The sequence below is a fragment of the Brassica rapa genome, chromosome A08, assembly GCF_000309985.2.
Source record: "Brassica rapa cultivar Chiifu-401-42 chromosome A08, CAAS_Brap_v3.01, whole genome shotgun sequence".
Lineage (NCBI taxonomy): Eukaryota > Viridiplantae > Streptophyta > Magnoliopsida > Brassicales > Brassicaceae > Brassica > Brassica rapa.
Window position 1 is genome coordinate 17,722,733 of NC_024802.2, and position 21,208 is coordinate 17,743,940.

The following is a 21,208-nucleotide window of genomic DNA, read 5'->3' on the forward strand; positions in this document are numbered from 1 at the left end:
AAACATGCACTAGAGAGAGAGACGGTTATTACTGGTATTCTAAATCGGAATCGATTGAACATAGAAACTAGCTTTGAAGACTTGTCTATAACTTCAGTATTCTTATATAAAATCACATATGTAGGAAAAAAAAAAGAGAAGACTCGTTGATCTTAATTAATATCATTATATATCAAATTATAGTGGAAGAATTCCCGCAAGATATTGAGATAGAGTTGATGAACCACTTATGATTTCTCGTGATCTATATTGTACAAACAAGAGTAGTTGTGGGTTCTACGTGAGTAAAATATATTATTTTCTAGGTTAGAATACGAAATTTGAAGAGCCGAAAATAAGAAAAGCGCCTAGAAGCAGAGCCGGTCCTAGAAATCTTATGGTTAGAAGCCATATATGAAAAAAATTGTCGAAAATGAAAATTCTGCTGGTAAGGTTACGCGAACCCGGGTTCTGGTTTCAAATACAATGGTTATTAAACTACTGCACTATAGACACATTTTTGAAAAAATGTGACCGATATTTTTGATAATAATTATCGGCCGGAAGCCATCGCTTCTATTGCTTGGGCCCAGGGCCGGCTCTGTCTAGAAGCAGGAAGAAAAGTCAGCAGTTCAATTTTTTCCAATTTATTTGGCCCATGTTTTGGTGATTGCAATCATAATTATTCCCTTAAGCTTCTTTTCTTTTGTAACCATAATGATTCCCTTAAGCTTAGTCATTCATTTTAAGTAATCTTTAAGAATATATTGAGTTTGATTTCACATCCCACCTTCTCCCACTTTCCTATTCTCCTTTTGGTTGGCTGGGTAAAAAAAAGTATACAGTAAGAAGGAAGAAAGAAGCCTTTTAACAACTATTTTTCAAAATGTTCAATGTACATTTGAAGTTTCTATATTAGTTCGATCTTTGCTCTTCTTTCGATGCATATGCTTGCATGTATGTACATGTGTATAGTATTAGTATATGTGTCTTGTGCAAATAGCAAATGTGTGTCGTATTGGATTTAACATTTAGAAGAGATTGGGAGGATTTGGAATCGATTCATACAAATGTTCCATCCTACAAAAATATTCAATTGTATATGTAGACATGGACAAAATGTATCAGATGTAACAGTTGACTGGTGATGGAAGTATAAGTGGTACGGTAAAGAGTTTGTTGGCTTGTAACATTAGGAAAACAAGCCTTGCCTCTTGTGGTTGGAAGATATTGTGGTTCAATAGTGATTGTACTTTTGAATTTTGATATTTAAAGACATCTTTCTTCGATATAAGACGTTGAGTTTTTGTATATTATTGGCAGCATATCATCACTAGTGTACGGAATGCTAAATTCTTGTTTTTATTGAAGATTGAAGAGCCTAGAAGATTATTGGCAGCATATCAATTCATCACTAGTGTACATTTTGTAGATTATTCTTTTCTATTGTAACAGTAAAATTATAATGAAAAAGACGGGGCTCATTAAATAAAGATCACCACGTAACAAAAGGTGGTCTAACTTGGAGGCTTGGACCATCTAAGCATCTACAAAAGTGGTGAACTTCATAATAACTACTACATAAACAAACACAAACTAATGTAAACTGTAATCATCTTTACAAAATTTCAAGAGAGGTTCTTCTTTAAAGACAACGAAGCAGAAGATATTCATGCGATTGCGGAAAATCATGACAATGATTTGAGAAAAAACACGCACTCTCTTTTTCAAGTCTCTTTGGCATATTAGTACCTTTTTGACATTTAATGCTGAGATTCTACCTGAATCCCTAGGACAAGTGATTCTCATATGCAAGAAAGAGAGTCGAAATCATTTTTATTTTCCTAGAGATCTTTCTAAAACCAGAAGCAGAGACGAAAGAGAGATCCTTAAGCCTTGGAGCTTTGACAGAAGAATCATTTAACTTATATTTAACAAAACAATGAAGTTGTAATTTTTATGATAACAATGGCACTTGCTACATATATGCCTTGGATTGACTTCACCAAACTAATCAGAAATATTCTTATAATTAATCTTCTCTTAGGTGAGAGAACCTATTCTGAACTATCACTTTCTTTTCTCCCTATAGATATAAAACATGTCTTCACGAATGTAATCTTCTTCCCTCTCCACATGCTACACCTCAGTTCATGAATCACTGCTGCTGTAATCCTCTGATCCACTTTCATAATTATTTGCTGCTGCATTATTAGCAGGTGCATCATCATCTTCAGAGCTCTCACTCATTTCTGCAACATCTTCTCTTTCAACCTGCTCAACCCCAACAACTTCCTCATCATCCTCCATTGCTTCATTTGGGTTACTATTCCAATCTAGTCCCCACTTGTTCCTCTGATCATAAACCACAAACTGACCCTCATCATCATCCTCTGATTCAACTCCTACACTGTTGTCACTTTCATCATCCACTTGCATAGGCGTCATCACCTCCATCTCTCTAGGAGTTTCACTTGCCCAATCTTCATTAATGTCTCTGAATGTTTGTTCATCTTCTTCCTCCTCTTCAACATCTTCGCTATTAGGCCTAACAATGTCAGCCATTCTGCTGACTAAGCGGTAATTGTCCTCATCGTTCCTCTCAGGTCTTTTTCTAACCGTCCTCTTTCCTCTTCCAGGGACTTGATGATGGTTCAACGCAACGCTCCCTAAGTTCCTATCCACTGAAACATCGCTCCTACCAGCCACAAATCTGTCTGGACTCTCTTGCACTTTCTTCCTCTTCACATTTCTGTTTGATACACGACCAAACCTTACTCGTCGTTTCTTACTTTTTTTACCCGAGTTTGAAACAATAACCTCATCTTGGTCTTCTTGCTCTTTGGCTCCTTTGCCTTTGGTAAGAGACTTTCCAGGGAAAATGCTCTGCATTAAAATTACTTCCAAATGAGTAACAAAGAAACAATCTTCACTAAATAATCTATAAGACTTACAATCTGCTCCTTGTCATCTTCTGATATTAGCTCAGGTTTCTCTGGCTTCACGTAAATAATGGATGCATCAAGGTCTAGAAGTCTCAAAGCAACCGCTGATATTGTCTTTGGTATCCATGGGAAAACGTCCACTGATCCTGAATCATCAGCAACTCCCGAGAGCTCCTTTGCCGATACAAAACTGGATGATAAAGACTCTTTCTTGATTGCACTCTCTAAGGAAATCAAGACCTGTAAAAAAAACAGAAAGGAATATAAGCTGGTTTTAAAACAAATTTATGTTTAAATTTAGGGAAAAAGAAACACAAAGATGGTACTTACCTGCAAAAGCTCTTCAGGTGATGATGAAGCATTCAATCTAAACCCCCAATCTTTTCTTTTGTCCTCTGTCCAAAATGATTCAAGAGCTTCATCTGGTACACATGCCTGTCAATAAATGAAGTTGTCAAAAGTTAGTACCAAAGAAATGACTATAGAATAAAAGTTGACAAGAGTTAAATGAAGCGTTACCTCAAGAAAAACAAGTAGTGCTTTGAGCAACCTGGCTCCAAACGGAAGAGGAGATGCAGTCAAAGCTGAATCTAATATCTTTCTCTCTGAACTATCAAACATACTCAATCTCCGGTGACAAGAAGTGCAGTGTGTATACTCAGATAGATAAGAGGCAACACACACTTCACATGTTGCTAACAATTCACATCTCTTCTTCCCGTGTTTCCTAGCACAAGAAGGCAGCGAGCTGTACGTCTCGGTCCACATCCATCTCTGGAAATCATGGAACCGTTTCGATAAACTCTCCTTCTCCCTGTCGTTTCTCCCAAGCTCAACTCTTATAGAAGTTGAAGCTTCCATTGAATCCGAATTAGACCCAAAAATAGCACTGGATGGGCTCACAGAATCTGCAGGAGAATGATTCACAACACTCTTTGCCTTATAAGCATTTTCTTTGAATGATCCCTCAATCTTCAGTAACATTATGCGTAAATGGGATTCTCTAATCCCACGCATATCCAGTGACGCAACCAAAAAGTCAAAAGCCTACAAAACAAATTCAGACAAGACATGGTTAACACATCTATACAAGCAACATGTTGTTTAGCTGCCAAGGTTGTGTTAATATTACCTCTTCTGAATCAATGAGGCGCCACTTGCCATCGTGTAGCTCAACAAATATAAGCCCCGAGCAAGGATCAGTCTTAGATGCTGACGCAGCAAAATGCCAGTAACGGTTGCGGTGCCGGTCTTGTCCAAGCGGCAAAGATCGGTACGGATACACCTCTTCTGCTTTGTCGCCTATATATGATTTTAACTGTGACCGTGATCTCTTCGAAGAACAATTCTCTTGAGTGGCCTCCTGGTTAATAAAGCCTCTCTCAGATTTATGAAGATCATTTGAAACAGCTTCCATAGGCTTTGATTCATCCATACGTTGAGAAGGGTCTCTGCCAAGCTTAAGTACATCTCTCATGCAGCTGTTATCTAACTGTGCTTCTGCCCACATCTGCTTTTTAAGAGAGTTTGCTGCCTCCATACGATCCTCAAGACTAGCTCTGAGGGAGTTTCCTTCGTTGACAATGCCGACTAAAGCAACAAGGGCCTCAAGGCGCTCTTCAACACTTAGATGACAGTAATCCCCTTCTGTAAGACCTTGAATCCATGACTGGCCCTGGTTGCTATCTTCAACCACATCATTATTATCATCCACGGAGCTAACAGCTGAATCTTTACTATGGTATTGTGGAACAATGCTCTTAACATCAGAGAACATAGCATCTTCTCCCTTTCCAGACAAACCATTTGAGGCTCTTGCCGGAGTGGCTAGATCATCAACCTCAGGATCCTCATCAACATCACATTCAAAGTCTTCATCCCTTTCAAGATCATTCAAATCTTCTGGACCTGTCAATCCGTTTTCGAATGCCTTTATCTTCTTCCTAGCTTCAGCGAGTATTGCATCTCCATCCGCAGGGTCCTTCACGTAAGGAGCTCGTACACAGTAAGTACAAGGAGCTATTCTTTCGAAGAGCTTCACATCTCTTGTCAATGCAACTGAGATGGAAGCCTCTGGCGTCTTGCTTGTTGACAGGTCTCGAAGTCCAGATTTCTTCCATTAGAAACCATTAAAAAAAATAAGAAAATGAAATATTTCAACTAAGTAACATATATTGATTATAGATGTATACCTGAATCTTGTCGGCAAGTTCTATTAGTGTTAGTCCCTTGCTTCCCTCCAGAGACAGAACATGTAAGGCTGCAAATTTGACAGTTCCAGGTGTCAACCGATGCCTCGACTTGCGTGGAGCCAGCAACCCTTTCTCCAGCATTGATGCAAAAGCACTTTCAGCTGCTGAACCACTGCGAATAGTAGAAATGTTATCTTCACAGCCTTTAGCCTGCACACACAAGTTAACCATATCAATGCCTAAATAAAAATTAAAACCTCTGACAACACACAAATGGGAATAAGTACCTCATCCTTGTGAGCAGTTTGTGTCACATGGGAACTTTTGTTCTTCAGCTTAGGCCCAAATCCACTGGAGAGTGCCAATTGGCGCAGTATCTCAGGCCATGTTAGTGGGTTCAAATGATTTTTCCAACTACGAATGTCAAAGCCCCATGCATAAGCCTGTAGAGGAAGGAATATTAGGAAAGATGAAGCCTCACTGAATCAACCTTAAAGGAGAAAAGGATATTAGCATACCCCTTCAACAATCTGGGGGTGTCCACCCTCAGGATTGGCTGTAGTATATTGGTTATTTCCAATTCCACTGTAAGGTGTTCTAGCAACATCTTCAATGTCTCGTATTATTGATCTCAGAAGAGTAATATGTATCTCCCCCAGCAATCTTGAGTCCTACAATAAGATTATACATTACATATATTAAATATAGAGCAATAACAATGGAATGAAATAAACAACTATAGAACACGAGAAAACAAGGGGATCTCAGATTGACTATTAAAGAGAGACTTACATAGTCATGAAAAGCCTGAATAAACTCGTCCAAGGTAAAAGGCCATAGGTCTAGAACATCTGAAAATGATATTAGAAATCTCCAAACCTGAAAAGCAACCACACTATTATAACTTTGAAGTGCAACAGAGTGCACAAAACGTGAAAACACAATCCAACTGATTCCAAATCGGTCTCATTGTTCTGATCCAAAGTTACTTTGATGGTACTAATTTCAAGATCATACCATTAGAAGGTTCCCAACATTTTCCTCGGAATCCTTCCATGGAGAAATTGTAAACGGCATTTTCAGTTGTAAAGCCTTTGGTGGAAATGCGCTCAGAGAATCTGTAAAAGTAGAAATAGCTATGATAAGTTGCAAGATCAAGAAAGAACTCATGTTCAATTTCATACCTCTATACAGTTCAAGGTTTTGCAACGTATCATGATCAAGCTGCAACACCGAGGGCAAGCCTTTGCTAGCAGCAGCCAAGTCCATCAGCTCTAGCTGCTCATCTTCGATTAGATCCATAGACTCTCTAGCAATTCTACGCGCAGTTGCCTTCTCAATGGCAATCTTGCGTCTTATAGCATCTCTCTCCCGGCGAATCTCATCTTTTTGCTTCTGTTTCTCCGCCTTTTAACATTCAAACACAAAGATGAGTCTAATTTCTAAAATACTAAGAAGTGTATAGTATTTTCAGTACTCACTCGTTCGTTTTCTCTCTGTAGAAACTTTTCTCTCCTTTCCATTTCACGTCGCTGCTCACGCTGTAACTTCTCCTCTTCTTTGATTCTTTCACGCATCAGCCTCTCTTCTTCTTTACGCCTCTCACGCTCATGCCTTTCCATCTCCTTTCTCATGCGTTCTTGATACTGAGGACACAAACCTCTCAACTCAACAACATGTGTTACAGTCTTACAGAGGATACCAATAAAAGATAATAAGATACCTTTTTCCTCTGAATTTCTAGTTTCTCTGGATCTTTTTGTCCACTTCCTCTTCCGACTCTGCCATCGTTTACCTGTGAATGTAAACAAATAATAATAACATTACAATAAAAACACACATCTTGGTTAAAAAAGGGAAGAAATAAAAGTTAGCACAGCTACCTTTCTCTCCAGCAGGAAGCTATCACCATGAGCTGATGGGACAATGGGGCTAGACATGTCTTGTTGAGAAGTAGAACCATTCAAAGATGCATTTCCATGGGTACCATAGGGCCTTGGTACAGGCCCATTCCCATGCATAAATGATGAACTCTTGGACCGTGAAGTTTCATAGTCCATACCACGCGCATGACTCTCAGAGTACCGCCCATTAATCTCAGGTGTGTAGGAAGACGGATCATCCAGTGATTGCTGCTCATGGAAAGAACGGGCAGCAGACTGTAGTCAACAAAAGCAAATAAGTTCAGCAAAATAGTAAAAATAAAATAAAAAAAGAACATATATGGTTAGTCAGAAAACTAACTCTTGGAGGTCGGACATCATGTGGCTCATACATTTTGCTCTCATACAGATGACCTTGGTGCGTCTGCATTGCTACAATAGTTTGTCCACAAAAAAAAAGGTTAGAGAATAAGAAAAAGCAGAGACCCACATGAGATAGAACAATCTAAGCAACGAGAGACCAATGTTACCACATAGAAAGGAAAAGCTTCGTACTTACAAGATAAACTGTCCACAAACAATACACGTAAACTGCAATACCATTATGATTTGGAAAATAGAGAGTAATGATGTACCTATAGGTGTTCCAAACGCACCAGGAGGCAACTGATCAAACTCCATTCCAAGAACCGGTCCGTCCTCTCTCAATGGCTCCCCTAACTGAGCCTCAACGCAAACAACAGCTCTACGAACCATCACAGACAACCGTGGTGGCTCGTACCCACCTTTCTCATATTCACCCAAGTCAGCTCCAGAGCTACCACTACCACTCTCAAAGTTTCTCCTTGACTCCGAATAAGGACTGCAGCCTGAGCCAGAACCCGAACCAGATCTATCATCAGCAGCCGGTAACTCGTTAACCGACGACAAAGCAGGAGTAGCAGCCGGTTGAACCGGTTTCTTGGCCTGGCCATCTTTCTTGTCCTTTAACCTCCTGTGGCAAAACCACATCTGTAACTGTCTATCTGACAAATCCAATTTCTCAGACAGCTCAGCCCTCGTCGCCTCCGAGGGATACGTTTCCTCTGTTTGAAACAAAATCAAAATCAAATTCAACAACAACAAACATTAACAAAGATGAAATAAAAATCAAACCTGCATAAACTTCCTCCAGAGTCTGGAGTTGAAAGGGAGTTTTCATCTGACGCTTAGATTTGGAGGAGAGAGAGTCTTTGTTATTGAAAGTATCAATCTTTTTCTTCTTATTCTTGTTAACATCACCAACGTTAACGTTCTTGATCTGATCTTCTTCATCAGAACCCATCTCCATGGAACACAAAGAGAGAGAGAGAGAAGCAGAAACACGGCCGCAAGAACAATCAGAGAGGATAAGAACAAACAACACAACACAACACAAACGAAAATTAGGGCTTTCCACAAAACATATAACCCTTATCTCTCCCCCTTTAGATTACTGACTTATTAACCCACGAAAAAACGTAAAAAAGAGAAAATAAAAGAAGAATAATATATGAGAATGAACAACAATAATAATAGTAAAATCGATAAAGGAAAAACAACAGGGCTCTCGATTTCAACCTCCTTCATATCTTTTTCACTTGTTCTAATTTAAATCTTTTGTTTCTTATTTTTTAAAAAAAGAAATAAAGGGAAAAAAAAAAGGTCGAAACTTGAGGGATGATTCTACAGCGGATCGCGTGCCCTATGTGTTTATGAAGCGATGCAATCTTTCCCTCACACTTTCCACCTTTTTCTTAATTATGATTTTTATTTAATTTATTAGTCTAGCGATTAATACAAGAAGATATACTCTTCAAGGCTTGGTCTTGTCTCTTTTTTTGTTTGTCTCTCAGATCCGCACGGCAGGTTGCAAGACTTTTCTTCTTCTGTTTCTTGTCGACCACGTGCGTACTAGATAGACATTTTTGCCGTTTGTTGTTTTAAAGTACACAATCCTTGCTGTCTTTGAAAGTATTATTCAATCACAAACCGGTTCAACCTACACTTCCTAAACCCGGTTATTTATGTTGTTTGAAAAAATATATATATTTAAAGAAAAAAATAAAACTATACATCTAAAATTTCAAATTATCAGTAAACAGGAAATTAAATTTAAATATTAATAACATTAATTATGTATAGTATATTAATTTTAATATATATATATATATATTACGTTATTTGATTTTTCATTATTTTATCTTTTTAATATCTAATTTTTTAATAAAAAATTATTTAACTGTGAAATTACGTGTATATATTTATGTATGCTCTCCACGTTTTAATCTGATAGATATTTTCTTAATGTGTTTTGAGAAATAATACAAAGAAAAAAGACAATTAAATTATAAATTTAATCAAAGAATTAGCCAAAATTAAGTCAACATAAAATATACTACAATGGAAATTGTAAACATGTTTTCCCAAAGAGAAATTTTCTAGGATACCTTTTTAGTTTATCTTCATAAAAATAGTCTTCAATGAAGAAAATAACCAAAATAAGTTTTATTAAAGAGTAAAAATACATTTTACCCTATGATTAACTAATCAAAATTTAAGGGATGGGACTTTGGATTTAGAATTTCAAATTTTAAAATATAATAAATAAAAAAATAAAAATTTCAAAATAAAATTGGCTATTTTGATCATTTTTTTCTACGAGAGTTATTTTGTGATAAAAACTTAAAAAAAGTTATTTGCGAGAATTGTCTTTTCCCAAATCACATAGAGACGGTATCTTTGTAATGCATTGCCTTTTTTGGCTCAATGCTTTTCAATGTTTTTCTTTTGCTTTCCCATTCAATGAAATTATATTATCTTTTTGTTAGAACTGTTGCATGTATATAATAAATGTTAGCGACTAAATCTCTTGGAAATAATGGGATGACTTGTTGGTTGATGAAAATCCAGCATAAGTGTTCTAATCAGCACTTTGTCAAATATGATTTTGATGCATCTAAGCACATACAATCTCAATAAGGTAAAAAGTTTATTTCTTCTTGTTCTTGACAGTTTATTCTGATTTTTTATTATTATATGCTAATTCTAATGTTTTGCTCACTTGATTTTGTGAATCGACTGGCTCTGATAATATAAAAGCTTTTGTTGAGTCGACTATACAGAAGGTAGTGCTAATACACTTAACTGAGTGTGAGAAGTTGATACAAGATGCAGAAAATCGAATTCGTGATCTGCAATTTTTCATTCTCTGTCGAGATTAGTTTGATTCTCTAAGAAACTATATGATTTCCTTATGTTTTTCCACTGTTGCTGTGATTGTATTTGATCATTCCTCATTTGATGTGCGTTTACGATTTACATTTTCTTTTTGTTAGAAACATATGCTAGCAACTAAATCTCCTGGAAACAATGGGATGACTTGTTGGTTGATGATATGTACAAGAGAATATGATAACCTAAGGATTGTACGTAAGAGAAGAAGAAGCACGCAATGTAATTGATCCATATTCTTACAATGGGGCTAGACATGTCTTGCACGAGGTGGTTGCCGGATTGTGTGGTTGTTAGAACTGATGGCGCTAGAGAGTTCATCTACTAATGAGGGCAACCGAACCGATACTCCAAATGGATTCTCTATATATATGCTATAAAGTTTTTTTTCTTCTGTATATGCTTAATTTAGACGGTAAAATTAATGAATATGCAAAAGTCAAACACAAGCCAATAAACACTTGTTCAACGCTAACAGACCACACTTGGCACTCGACCCGCTTATTTCTGCTTAGATATGTGTTCCAGACGACACTATCAACTATTTGGAAAGAGAGGAATGGGAGAAGGCATGAAGAACTCTCCAACACTCCTGCAACTCTGATCAAAAACGTGGACAAGGTTGTCCGAAACCACATCTCCAGTTTGCGTTCGATGGGAATTCGCAAGCACAACAAAGCCATGGAACCATGGTTTTCACTTATAGATAAAATTTAATTTATTTTTTAATATCCTTATGAAACACTCTAAATACTCAATTTATGTTACAGTCATTGTAAAAAAGTTTTTTCTTGAATAAATTTAACATTCATTCAAAAAAAAAAAAATTGTTCAACTTAGAAAGCTGTAGCTTTAAGCCTTTAACTTTACCATCAGCATCTCTTGGCTTATCCGCTAAAACTTGAAGCTCGATGTTGGTTGTTGCCAAGGCAGCCCATAGCTGAAGCAAAAGTAGCCCCAGCCCTGGCAAGTTGGCAGAATATAATTTTGCACGAAACGTTTCCTATGTTTTCGCATTGTTGGAATAATACGGACCTCAATGAACGGAAAAGATAAGTCTCAATACGGACATAACTTAAGAATCATTGAAGCATTGTTGGAGTAACATTGGAGAACATCAAGGTACACAATATATGTTCTCAGAAAAGATCACACGAAAAAGCCAAAAACATAAAGAGAATCACTGGAGAACGTTAATTAAGCACCTAAGACGGTGCTCTACAAAAAAACAAAGTAACATTGAGAACCGAAGGCGGTCGCTCTACAAAGAAAAGAGACTCTCGATGTGATTTGGGAAAACATCCATAGTGAGCGTGTGGCTGCTAGAAAGTCCACAACGGCGTCTAAACTCACCCATATTTCTTTCAAAAAACACTTCTCTAGTACTGCTTCTCCTCGGATCTAAATATAAAATATAAAAGGCTTCTTTGAAACGACATGGAGCAAAAATAAACTCACCAGCATCAGTAATGCCCCTGAAACGTATACAATCCCTCTGTAGGTTCTCACATGGTAAATGAAGAACAAAGCATTCACGTGTCCATTCGTGTCCATGTGCATCTTTCAAACTATAGAGTTTAGCAACATGATAATCATGAGTAACTAAGGCTAGCCTTCCTTCATAAGGTATCATATGAAGCTTACGAGAGCGACCCTCCGGAAATTTTATAATATTGAAATTTTCAGATTTGACATCAAAGCTCATTATGATATCATGACCAGCACCACGAAGACGAGCTGTATAATACAGAATCCCATTGAAGCATCGCCCATATTCACTAGTTGGGGAATGCACGGGGCAACGTCCTTTGGTTATTATTCTCCATGATTCTTGAGCTCCCAGTGTAAGAACCTGAGGCTGATCGGAATATTTATTAGTTAATACACAAAGTACTTTGTGTTTACCCTCCAATGAATCGTATCCTAAATAAGACGACCAACCGTCTCGAGACGACATGTGTTTACCGGGATGTGGTAAGGCTAAAAACCGTCTCAAGGTTGGGTTCCAAATTTTTAACACGGGTAATAGAATCAGTCCCTGGACGCTCTGGGATCGTGGAGAGTCACAATCTGTGTTTGTTATTTGATAACTGTAGAATGGAGAACAAGTCGACCCGTCAGGAATCTGGTGTTGAGGAAACGAGAAAACATAATCTCCCCAACTTGATGAGAAGGTGACAAGAAGAGTTGGCGATCGTGAAGTGGACCGAGACGTGAACGAGTTGATAAAACTAGGAAGAGTGATAGAAGAAGACCACAGCTTCGAGACGCATTGATATCTCAGGATCGATTTCGCAGGAAGTCTTGAGAGTATCTCCAAGGTTAGATCAAGAGGAATATGGTTTGGTTGTGATCTATCATCTCTGGATCTCTCTAGTCTTCTTCTCTTCTTGTTCATCCATGGCTGATTCTTCTTAAAATCCCTCATTCTTTCTTTCTAGAGTTATATGCCCCTTTTACTTAAATCAGTTCTGTTTAGGGTTCAATACAAATATATAAACATGGTAACGTGGATGGCACGATATATAATATACCACAAGATATTACAAATATTTATTATAGGAACGATATATATATATATTTAAAAAGTCAATTTTTTTTTTCATTTTTGTGTAGCGTTTTCACGTTTACAAATTTTGTTGTTGTAAATCTTACAGATCATATCTTAATTTCCATTTTTAAAATTTTCATTTCAGATTAGATATATAATTTTGTTTTATATACGTTTCTCAACTACATAAAGAAAATGTTTACAAAAGTAAAAAATAAAGATCATATTAAATGTGATTTCACACAAAATTAAAATTTCATCAAAACTATCAGAGAATTCCAAGTTTACCACACTGTTTATATCATTATTCATGTTTATTCTAATTAAATTGGCATATACACAAATACCTTCTTGATTAAAAAGGCAAAACACTTTTATACACTTGCTTTATAGATACATAAATATAAATAATTATTTAACTAAAAAATTAATAAACTTTTTTATTATTATTTCGAATTATAGGTTTTCGAATTATAGTTTTTCAAATTCAATTTTTTTATAATTTTTTTTTGAATTTTTTCAAAATTATTTTTCTTTTTTCAAATTTTCTCTTTGAAATTCAAAATTTCTCTAAAAAAATATTTTAAAAACTTTAGTATTTTTTTGCAATTTAGTTTATGCAATTTCTCTAAAACTATATACGAAATCAAATCACATAATATATATGAAAAACTAATATATCTTTTACATATCAATAAAATTGTGACACATGAAATGTTTAGGTATAAAAATTGAAGAAAAATGAAAATTCATAAAGAAAAACTAGGCTCCGATTGGAGCGTAGGCTGTTAGGACTTTTTGCAATCTTAAAGCATTTACAGCCAATATTCCTCTTGATCCAACCTTGGAAATATTCAACCTTGGAAATATTCTCAAGACTTCCTTGGAAATTAATCATGAGATGTTGATGTGTCTCGAAGCTGTGGTTTTTATTTTTATTTTTTGAATTATATAGAAATATCCTAATTTTCGTGGATCCAAACTAATTATGTGTTATCATCCTATGTTTTTTAGTCCACATGTCGATCTCTTATCCCTAGCAATACTGAAATGTTAATTTTCTAAGACGTCCGTGTGTGCTTCAGCTTCAACCCTTATAAAAGAGAGCGTGAGGAACATGAAGAATGGTTTGGTCTAGCAGAGATCTGGATTGTCTTCATGGCTTTTAGCAGAGATCTCGTTTGGAACCTAGGGATCAAGAAACAAAAATTTGCTATTGCTAAATACCCACGGCCAGAGATACCATGATTTATGGGTAAGTGCTTAAACTGTGATAACGCAGAAGCTGCATGAGTTTGACTTTATGAAGAGCGGATCTCATGTTGACGTAGTTCCACGCGTCAAACTGAAGACGTGAGTGCTCATTGCCTGTCTTTCAACGTGTCATGTTTGTTGCAATATTATTCAAACCTTGAAAACTCAATTAAGATCGATTAGATGATATATAATCACATTTAAGCAAAAACATTCATTGGAACAAGATTATAGTGAGATGTTTATGGTACATGTGGACTCTACGTTTCTTGATGTTCTAGCATGTCATCAAAAGTGATCAGACCCACCCTTATCACATCAAATTTTGAATCAACATATAAGACAGACAGACTCATCCGTGTCATGTTTTCAGCGTATGTTTGAGGATTCAATACTCGAACACCAATGCCTTGTTAACAACACACAAAATGCCACAAGTCTTAGCTTTTGGGAAAATCAAATCGCTATAATTTCTTGATGTTCTAGCATGGCATCAAAAGTTTATGCCGTTTTCCACATTTCCTTTTTTTTTTTCTGAAACACTCCGTTTTCCATATTTTTCTTTCTTTTCTAAACTCTACAAAAACATTTGGAAATTTATGTTGTTTTCCTTTTCTTTAACCGACACACCAACAGCTTTTTTTGTCGATTATTAAACTTATCGTCTGAATAAAAAAGCAAAATAAAAAATTTCTCTCAACTAGGAAAATTCAACTACACCAGGCTCGGTTTATTATATAACGTCGTGCGGCCTACTGTGTTAATATAAACAATACTAGTAACAAAGGGGAATATAACTGGAAGAAAGAATATGAGGATTTTGAAGAAGAAAGTATTGCCGAGGAATCAGGCATGGATGAACAAGAAGAGAAGAAGACGAGAGAGATCTAGAGAAGATGATAGATCACAACCAAACCATATTCCTCTTGATATAACCTTGGGGATACTCTCCAGACTTCCTGCAAAATCGATCCTGAGAAACCGATGTGTCTCGAAGCTGTGGTCTTATTCTATCAAACTTCCGAGTTTTATCAACTCGTTCGCATCTCGGTCCACTTCACGATCGCCGACTCTTCTGGTCACCATCTCATCAGGTTCAGGAAAATATGTTTTCTCGTTTCCTCAACACCAGATTCCTGACGGGACGATTTGTTCTCCATTCTATAGTTATCAAATAGCAAACTTAGATTGGAAATATTCCCTATCCAACAGCATCCATGGATTGATTTTAACATCCGTATTCAAGATTTGGAACCCAGCCTTGAGACAGTTTTTAGCCTTTCCACATCCTGATAAATACGTCTCGAGTCGACACGCGTCGTCTTATTTGGGCTACGATCCTTTGGAAGGTAAATACAAAGTACTATTTTTCATGTCGACAATCAAATGTACTGATCAGCCTCGGGTTCTTACGTTGGGAACTCAAGAATCATGGAGAATAATAACCAAAGGACGTTGCCCTATGCATCGCCCATGTGGACATGGGCGATGCTTCAATGGGATTCTGTATTATAGAGCTTGCCTTGATGGTGATAGTCAATGTATCATAATGAGCTTTGATGTCAAATCTGAATACTTCAATATTATAAATTATCCGGAGGGCCGCTCTTGTTCCTCGTTTCATATGATACCCTATGAAGGAAGGCTAGCTTTAGTTACTTATGATCATCCGTATGATGATGTTGAACTCAATATTTTGAAAGATGCACATGGACACATATGGACACGTGAACGCTATGTTCTTCATTTACCATATGAGAGCATACGGAGGGACTTGATATATTTCGTGGGTACTACAGATGCTGGTGAGTATGCTTTTGCTCCGCATGGTGTCTATGAAGCCTTTTATATTATATATTTCGATCCGAGGAGAAACAGTACTAGAAAAGTACTTTTTGAAAGAAATTTGGATGAGTTTAGACGCCGTTGTGGACTTGATAGCGACGACTACTTCACCATGCAAGTTTACCCAAATCACATCGAGAGTCTCTTTTCTTTATAGAGCAACCACCTTCGGTGCTCAACGCTCTCCAGTGATTTTCTTATGTTTTATGTACCTTCATGTTCTTCAGTGTTACTTTGTTCCTTTTGATTCACTGAGTTCATGTCTATTCATTACTTAGATTTTCTCTTATGCCATTTCTTACTGAGATTTTGCACTAGAATACTGACTCAACGATTAAAGGGGATATTCCTTATTGCTTCAATGATTCTAAAATAATGGGAATCACCTATAAAATATTCTTATTTGTTTAAACCATTAAGATCTGTATTTTCCCTTCTAATATATAGCCAAGAACACGTTTTATTCCAACAGTGCCAAACACAAAGCATGAAATTTTCCTAAAGTAAATATATCGGTTGAAACACAAAGAATACAACAGCTAGTTAATATGTGGTGTTTCGAAGTTTCTCAAAACTTCACTTTGGGTGGTGGTATTGAAGTTTCGATCGATTTAGCATGTGTTATTATGTTGTGATGGGGTTCATATATTCTGAAAGATGCACATGGACACGAATGGACGCATCAACGCTTTCTAGGTGTACCTTGTAAGAGCGAATGGAGGATTCATACAAGTATCATGGGTATTATTAGTGATGCTGGTGAGCTCGTTTCTAAGTTATTCTAATGTTTTTAACCATTTATTTGCTTTGTCCAATTATTTATAGTCAACTTTAAAATAAAAATTATTAAAAAGTGCGTCTAATATTTTTATATTATCTGGAAATAGGTTCGGATATTCTTTAAAAATATTGGTATATAATTATCTTCCAATTTTTCTTTAATAGCTAAAATATATGATTGATCAATTATCTTCCAATTTTTCTTTAACTAGGTATTTTACCCGCGATGCGGGCTTAAACATTTTCATAAATTTTTGAAAAGTTCTTTGTATACTATTCTAGTTATATTGTGTTTTCCAAAAAGAATTCTTGCGATCAATTTAGTATCATCTAAGCATTGTCTACTCTCGAATATATAAATATATATATTTCTGAACAATTAAATATTAAAATATTTTAGTAGTATAATTTAAACTTGGGTCTCTAGTAAAAAAAAACTTGTTTCCAATTTATGTAAAGAATATTATTTTTTTGAATGAACAAAGATTTAAGGATGGTTATTGTTTTAAGAACATTAACTTGTTATTTCTGAACAATTAAATATTAAAATATTTTAGTGTTATACTTTAAACTTGGGTCTCTAGTCAAAAAACAAAACTTCTTTCCAATTTATATAAAGAATATTTTTTTTTGTGAATGAACAAATATTTAAGGATGGCTATTAGCAAATAAATGTTTGAGAACTTTCATTTTTTTTTTGAGATTCTACTGCTATAATAGTTTAAGGGTTTTTGAAATAGTACTAATTAATTGTTATTGATTCGAAGATTTTCAAATTTCATCAAAATTCTTTATTTATTTATGATAATAGTTTTTCATTCTATTTTAACAAAATTTAACTTTATTAAAATATAATTTCCCTTTTTTATTCATAAGATACAACTTTTAAAATATTTTGACAATTAAAATAATGGATGGAAGATTTAAAATCCGCTATGTAATTTGTATTTGAATATCACAACAACAACTTACATAGCGGTAGAGTTTAGGTCTTTTTAGCTTTAAGTTTTGAGATTATTTTTTAGTGTTTAGGGTTGGTAGAGTTTTAGCGTTAGATGAGATTTATAGTTAGGTTTATGTAGGGTTTTAGGGTTAGATTTAGGCAGGATTTAGAGTTAGCAGGGTTTAGGGTTAGGTAGGGTTTTGGGTTAGAAAGGGTTTAGGGTTAGGTACGGTTTTTAGGGTTAGGCAGGGTTTAGGGTTAGGAAGGGCTTAGCGTTAGAAATGGTTTAGGGTTAGGTAGGGTTTAGGGTTAAAAAAGGTTTACGGTAGGTAGGGTTTAGGGTTAGTAGGGTTTTGGGTTAGGTATGGTTTAGGGTTAGGTAGGGTTTAGGGTTGATAGGGTTTAGGGTTGGTAGGGTTTAGAGTTAAGTAGGGTTTAGGGTTAGGTAGGGTTTAGGGTTAGGTAGTATTTAGGGTTAAGTAGGGTTTAGAATTAGGTAGGGTTTAGGGTTCGGTAGGGTTTAGGGTTCGGTAGGGTTTAGGGTTAGGTAGGGTTTAGGGATGGAAAGGGTTTAGGGTTGGAAAGGTTTTAGGGTTAGGTAGGGTTTAGGTTAGGTAGGGTTTAGGGTTATGTAGAGTTAGGGTTAGGTAGGGTTTAGAATTTGGTAGGGTTTAGGGTTCGGTAGGGTTTAGGGTTCAGTAGGGTTTAGGGTTAGGTAGGGTTTAGAATTGGGTAGGGTTTAGGGTTAGTAGGGTTTAGGGTTAGGTAGGGTTTAGGGTTATGTAGAGTTAGGGTTAGGTAGGGTTTAGAATTTGGTAGGGTTTAGGGTTCGGTAGGGTTTAGGGTTCGGTAGGGTTTAGGGTTAGGTAGGGTTTAGGGTTAGTAGGGTTTAGGGTTAGAAAGGGTTTAGGGTTAGGTAGGGTTTATGTTATGTAGGGTTTAGGGTTAGTAGGGTTTAGGGTTATGTAGGGTTAGGGTTAGGTAGGGTTTAGAAGTAGGTAGGTTTTAGGGTTAGCATGGTTTAGGGTTAGAAGGGTTTAGGGTTAGTAGGGTTTAGGGTTAGAAAGAGTTTAGGGTTAGGTATGGTTTAGGGTTAGAAGGGGTTTAGGGTTAGGTAGAGTTTTAGCGTTTGATGGGATTTATGGTTAGGTTTATGTAGGGTTTTAGGGTTAGGTTTAGGCAGGGTTTAGGGTTAGCAGGGTTTAGGGTTAGGTAGGGTTTAGGGTTAGAAAGGGTATAGGGTTAGGTACGGTTTTTAGGGATAGGCAGGGTTTAGGGTTAGGAAGGGTTTAGGGTTAGTAGGGTTTTGGGTTAGGGTTTAGGGTTTAGGGTTAGGTAGGGTTTAGGGTTGGTAGGGTTTAGGGTTATGTAGGGTTTAGGGTTTGGTAGGGTTTAGGGTTAAGTAGGGTTTAGGGTTAGAAAGGGTTTAGGGTTAGGTAGGGTTTAGGGTTAGGTAGGGTTTAGGGCTAGAAAGGTTTTAGGTTAGGTAGGGTTTATGTTAGGTAGGGTTAGTTGGGTTTAGAGTTATGTAGGGTTAGGGTTAGTAGGGTTTAGGGTTAGGTAGGGTTTAGGGTTATGTAGGGTTTTGGTCATTAGTGTCGGAGATCTATTTAGTGGTGGCGCGTTTTAAGGGTTGAGCCATCCCAGCATCATCGATCAGGCTGTGGTCCTTCTCGCTGATGGGCGAAACTCTTTTGTTTCTCTTTTTCAGGTATTAGAGTGGCAGCGAAGTCCCATATGCCAATTACTCTGTGTGTGTGGTTCTTGGAATCAAAGATAAGGGAGACATGACATCCATATCAAATTGATTGTTTCAACGTTCTTCGCGGTTTGTTTTCATATTACTGAAAGTTAAGAATCGCTTCTTGGTTTTCAAGAACGAGTCATGGAATGAGTATTTCAGTTTGGTTGGTCATTCAAAGCTGAAGTACCCTTCGTGTGGACATGTCAATTGTTGTGCCATCCCAGGAACATCTTCGGACATCGGGTCTGTGGTGTTGGGTTCAACAATTTTCTTATCTTAGCAGATTGGTGTCAATGTCAAAAGAGAAGACTAATCTTTTCGGGATCAGGACATGTTTCTGGCCACGAGTTTCCTTCATTACAAGCTGCGCTCTTCTCAAGCTGCTAGTATGGATAAAAGTAGAGCAACAGTGTGAAGTAAATTCAATTTTTTTTTTTTGAATTGAATATTAAATTTAATTCAAAAAAAAAAGAACTTGTTACAACTATGTGTGGTATTTCCTAAAATTTTCTATACAAAGTTGGATAAAACCCAAATAAAAAGATAGAAACTGTTCCCTCAAATCATCAGCCTTCTCATCCCTTCAACCTTTTTCAAATCTACCTAGCTCTCACTCCTACTAGATAGCCAGCTCTCACTCCTACTGGGTGTCCAGCACTCACTCCTACTAGACCTCTTCAGCACATAACAACCTTCTCACCTTGTATCAAACCATGCGGCCATTCCTCCCTCCAGTTCTTTATCTCCCTTCCTCCTAGCGATAGTGAACTTGTTCCTCATTGTCTTATCAATTTTTTTGATCAAAACTATAGATGGTGAGGAAGATTCTCCATGTCTTCTTTGATTCCTTTCTCTCCAAATAGCATGAACCGTCGCTTGAAAAACATATCGCAGAGTGAAGAGCCGAATTCTGCACCAACCCAATCCATCTGATGATATCCAAACAAGCCTCTCCCATTCAGCTGAGTATTGATCTCGCATCACTCCTTTCATCAAAAACCCTCCCATAGTTGCTTTGAGTATGAACATTCAAAGAACAAATGTCGCATAGTCTCAGCTGATCTTTGGCAAAGAACGCAAGTCTCGTCAAAGTAAGATCATTGTGATCATTTATGCTTATCATTGTCTCATGAATCCTCGGTTAATATATCGATTGAAAAGATGAAACACAAAAGGAAACAACAGCTGGTTATTTTGTGGTGACTCGAAGTTCCTCAAAACTTCACTTTAGGCGGTGGTGTTGAAGTTTCGATCGATTTAGCATGGGTTCTTATGTGGTGTTTCGAAATTTCTTAAAACGTAAGTTTAGGCGGTGATGTTGAACTTTCGATCAATTTAGCATGGGTAATTATATGGTGTTGGAGTTCAAAGCTATATTCTGAAAGATGCACATGGACACGACTGGACACATCAACGCTTTCTAGGTGTACTTTGTAAAAGGGAATGGATGATTCATATAAGCTGCAAAATGAATTTAAGAGGGTGGAAATTTTTGTTCTCAGCCTTGTAATAATATCATTGGAGAAGTTTTTGAGATGGTGGACACTGGAGACATAGATACTCTCAGCTAGCTTGACCATTTATATGCTTGTTACTAATTAAGTTAAGCTAAGTTTAAGAAACAAAGAAAGCTTTCAGGCTACATATAGCTGATGTTTTAATTTTATGTTGTTCCTTTGATCCGTGCTTTTAAATAGAGTAGTTTTAATGTGAAATGGTTGTATACACTAAACTCACAGACCGAAGTTATAACCAGAAAATTGTCAAGCAATCAATTGAAGGGTCTGTTTATTATATCATTACCCCCCAAAAAAATAGAAAAATTATAAACAAAGAAAAA

At 36.5% G+C, this 21,208-nt stretch overlaps 2 protein-coding genes across 3 annotated transcripts; one reads left to right on the forward strand and one right to left on the reverse strand.

The window, feature by feature from the left end:
• Positions 1 to 1,882: 1,882 nt before the first annotated feature.
• Positions 1,883 to 8,613, reverse strand: LOC103835318 (homeobox-DDT domain protein RLT1). 2 transcript variants are annotated; one of them, XM_009111471.3, is made up of 17 exons: positions 8,155 to 8,613; positions 7,635 to 8,084; positions 7,361 to 7,431; positions 7,000 to 7,248; positions 6,840 to 6,911; positions 6,598 to 6,762; positions 6,301 to 6,523; positions 6,134 to 6,234; positions 5,909 to 5,995; positions 5,635 to 5,787; positions 5,404 to 5,559; positions 5,117 to 5,326; positions 4,057 to 5,037; positions 3,444 to 3,971; positions 3,255 to 3,359; positions 2,934 to 3,164; positions 1,883 to 2,865 (listed from the first exon to the last, which is right to left on the reverse strand). In XM_009111471.3, exons 1-17 carry the CDS (start codon positions 8,327 to 8,329, stop codon positions 2,131 to 2,133), a joined length of 4,692 nt encoding a protein of 1,563 aa, XP_009109719.1. In that variant the 5' UTR covers positions 8,330 to 8,613; the 3' UTR covers positions 1,883 to 2,130. The 2 variants fall into 2 exon arrangements, with proteins under 2 accessions (XP_009109719.1, XP_009109718.1); XM_009111470.3 differs by having other exon boundaries at positions 7,000 to 7,275.
• Positions 8,614 to 14,812: 6,199 nt separating this feature from the next.
• Positions 14,813 to 17,891, forward strand: LOC117127470 (putative F-box protein At1g50870). The gene has a single exon (XM_033277961.1). The coding sequence runs from the start codon at positions 14,868 to 14,870 to the stop codon at positions 16,056 to 16,058; it is 1,191 nt and encodes a 396-aa protein (XP_033133852.1). The 5' UTR covers positions 14,813 to 14,867; the 3' UTR covers positions 16,059 to 17,891.
• Positions 17,892 to 21,208: the final 3,317 nt, after the last annotated feature.

What these genes read in the sequence shown, in the direction of transcription:
- LOC103835318 (XM_009111470.3), bottom strand. Translation starts at nt 8,329, where the DNA reads ATGGAGATGGGTTCTGATGAAGAAGATCAGATCAAGAACGTTAACGTT. An exon ending in TAGAAATTCAGAGGAAAAAG is followed by an intron (nt 6,763 to 6,839) that starts GTATCTTATTAT and finishes TTGTGTCCTCAG; the next exon opens with TATCAAGAACGCATGAGAAA. An exon ending in CACTACTTGTTTTTCTTGAG is followed by an intron (nt 3,360 to 3,443) that starts GTAACGCTTCAT and finishes ATTTATTGACAG; the next exon opens with GCATGTGTACCAGATGAAGC.
- LOC117127470 (XM_033277961.1), top strand. Translation starts at nt 14,868, where the DNA reads ATGAGGATTTTGAAGAAGAAAGTATTGCCGAGGAATCAGGCATGGATG.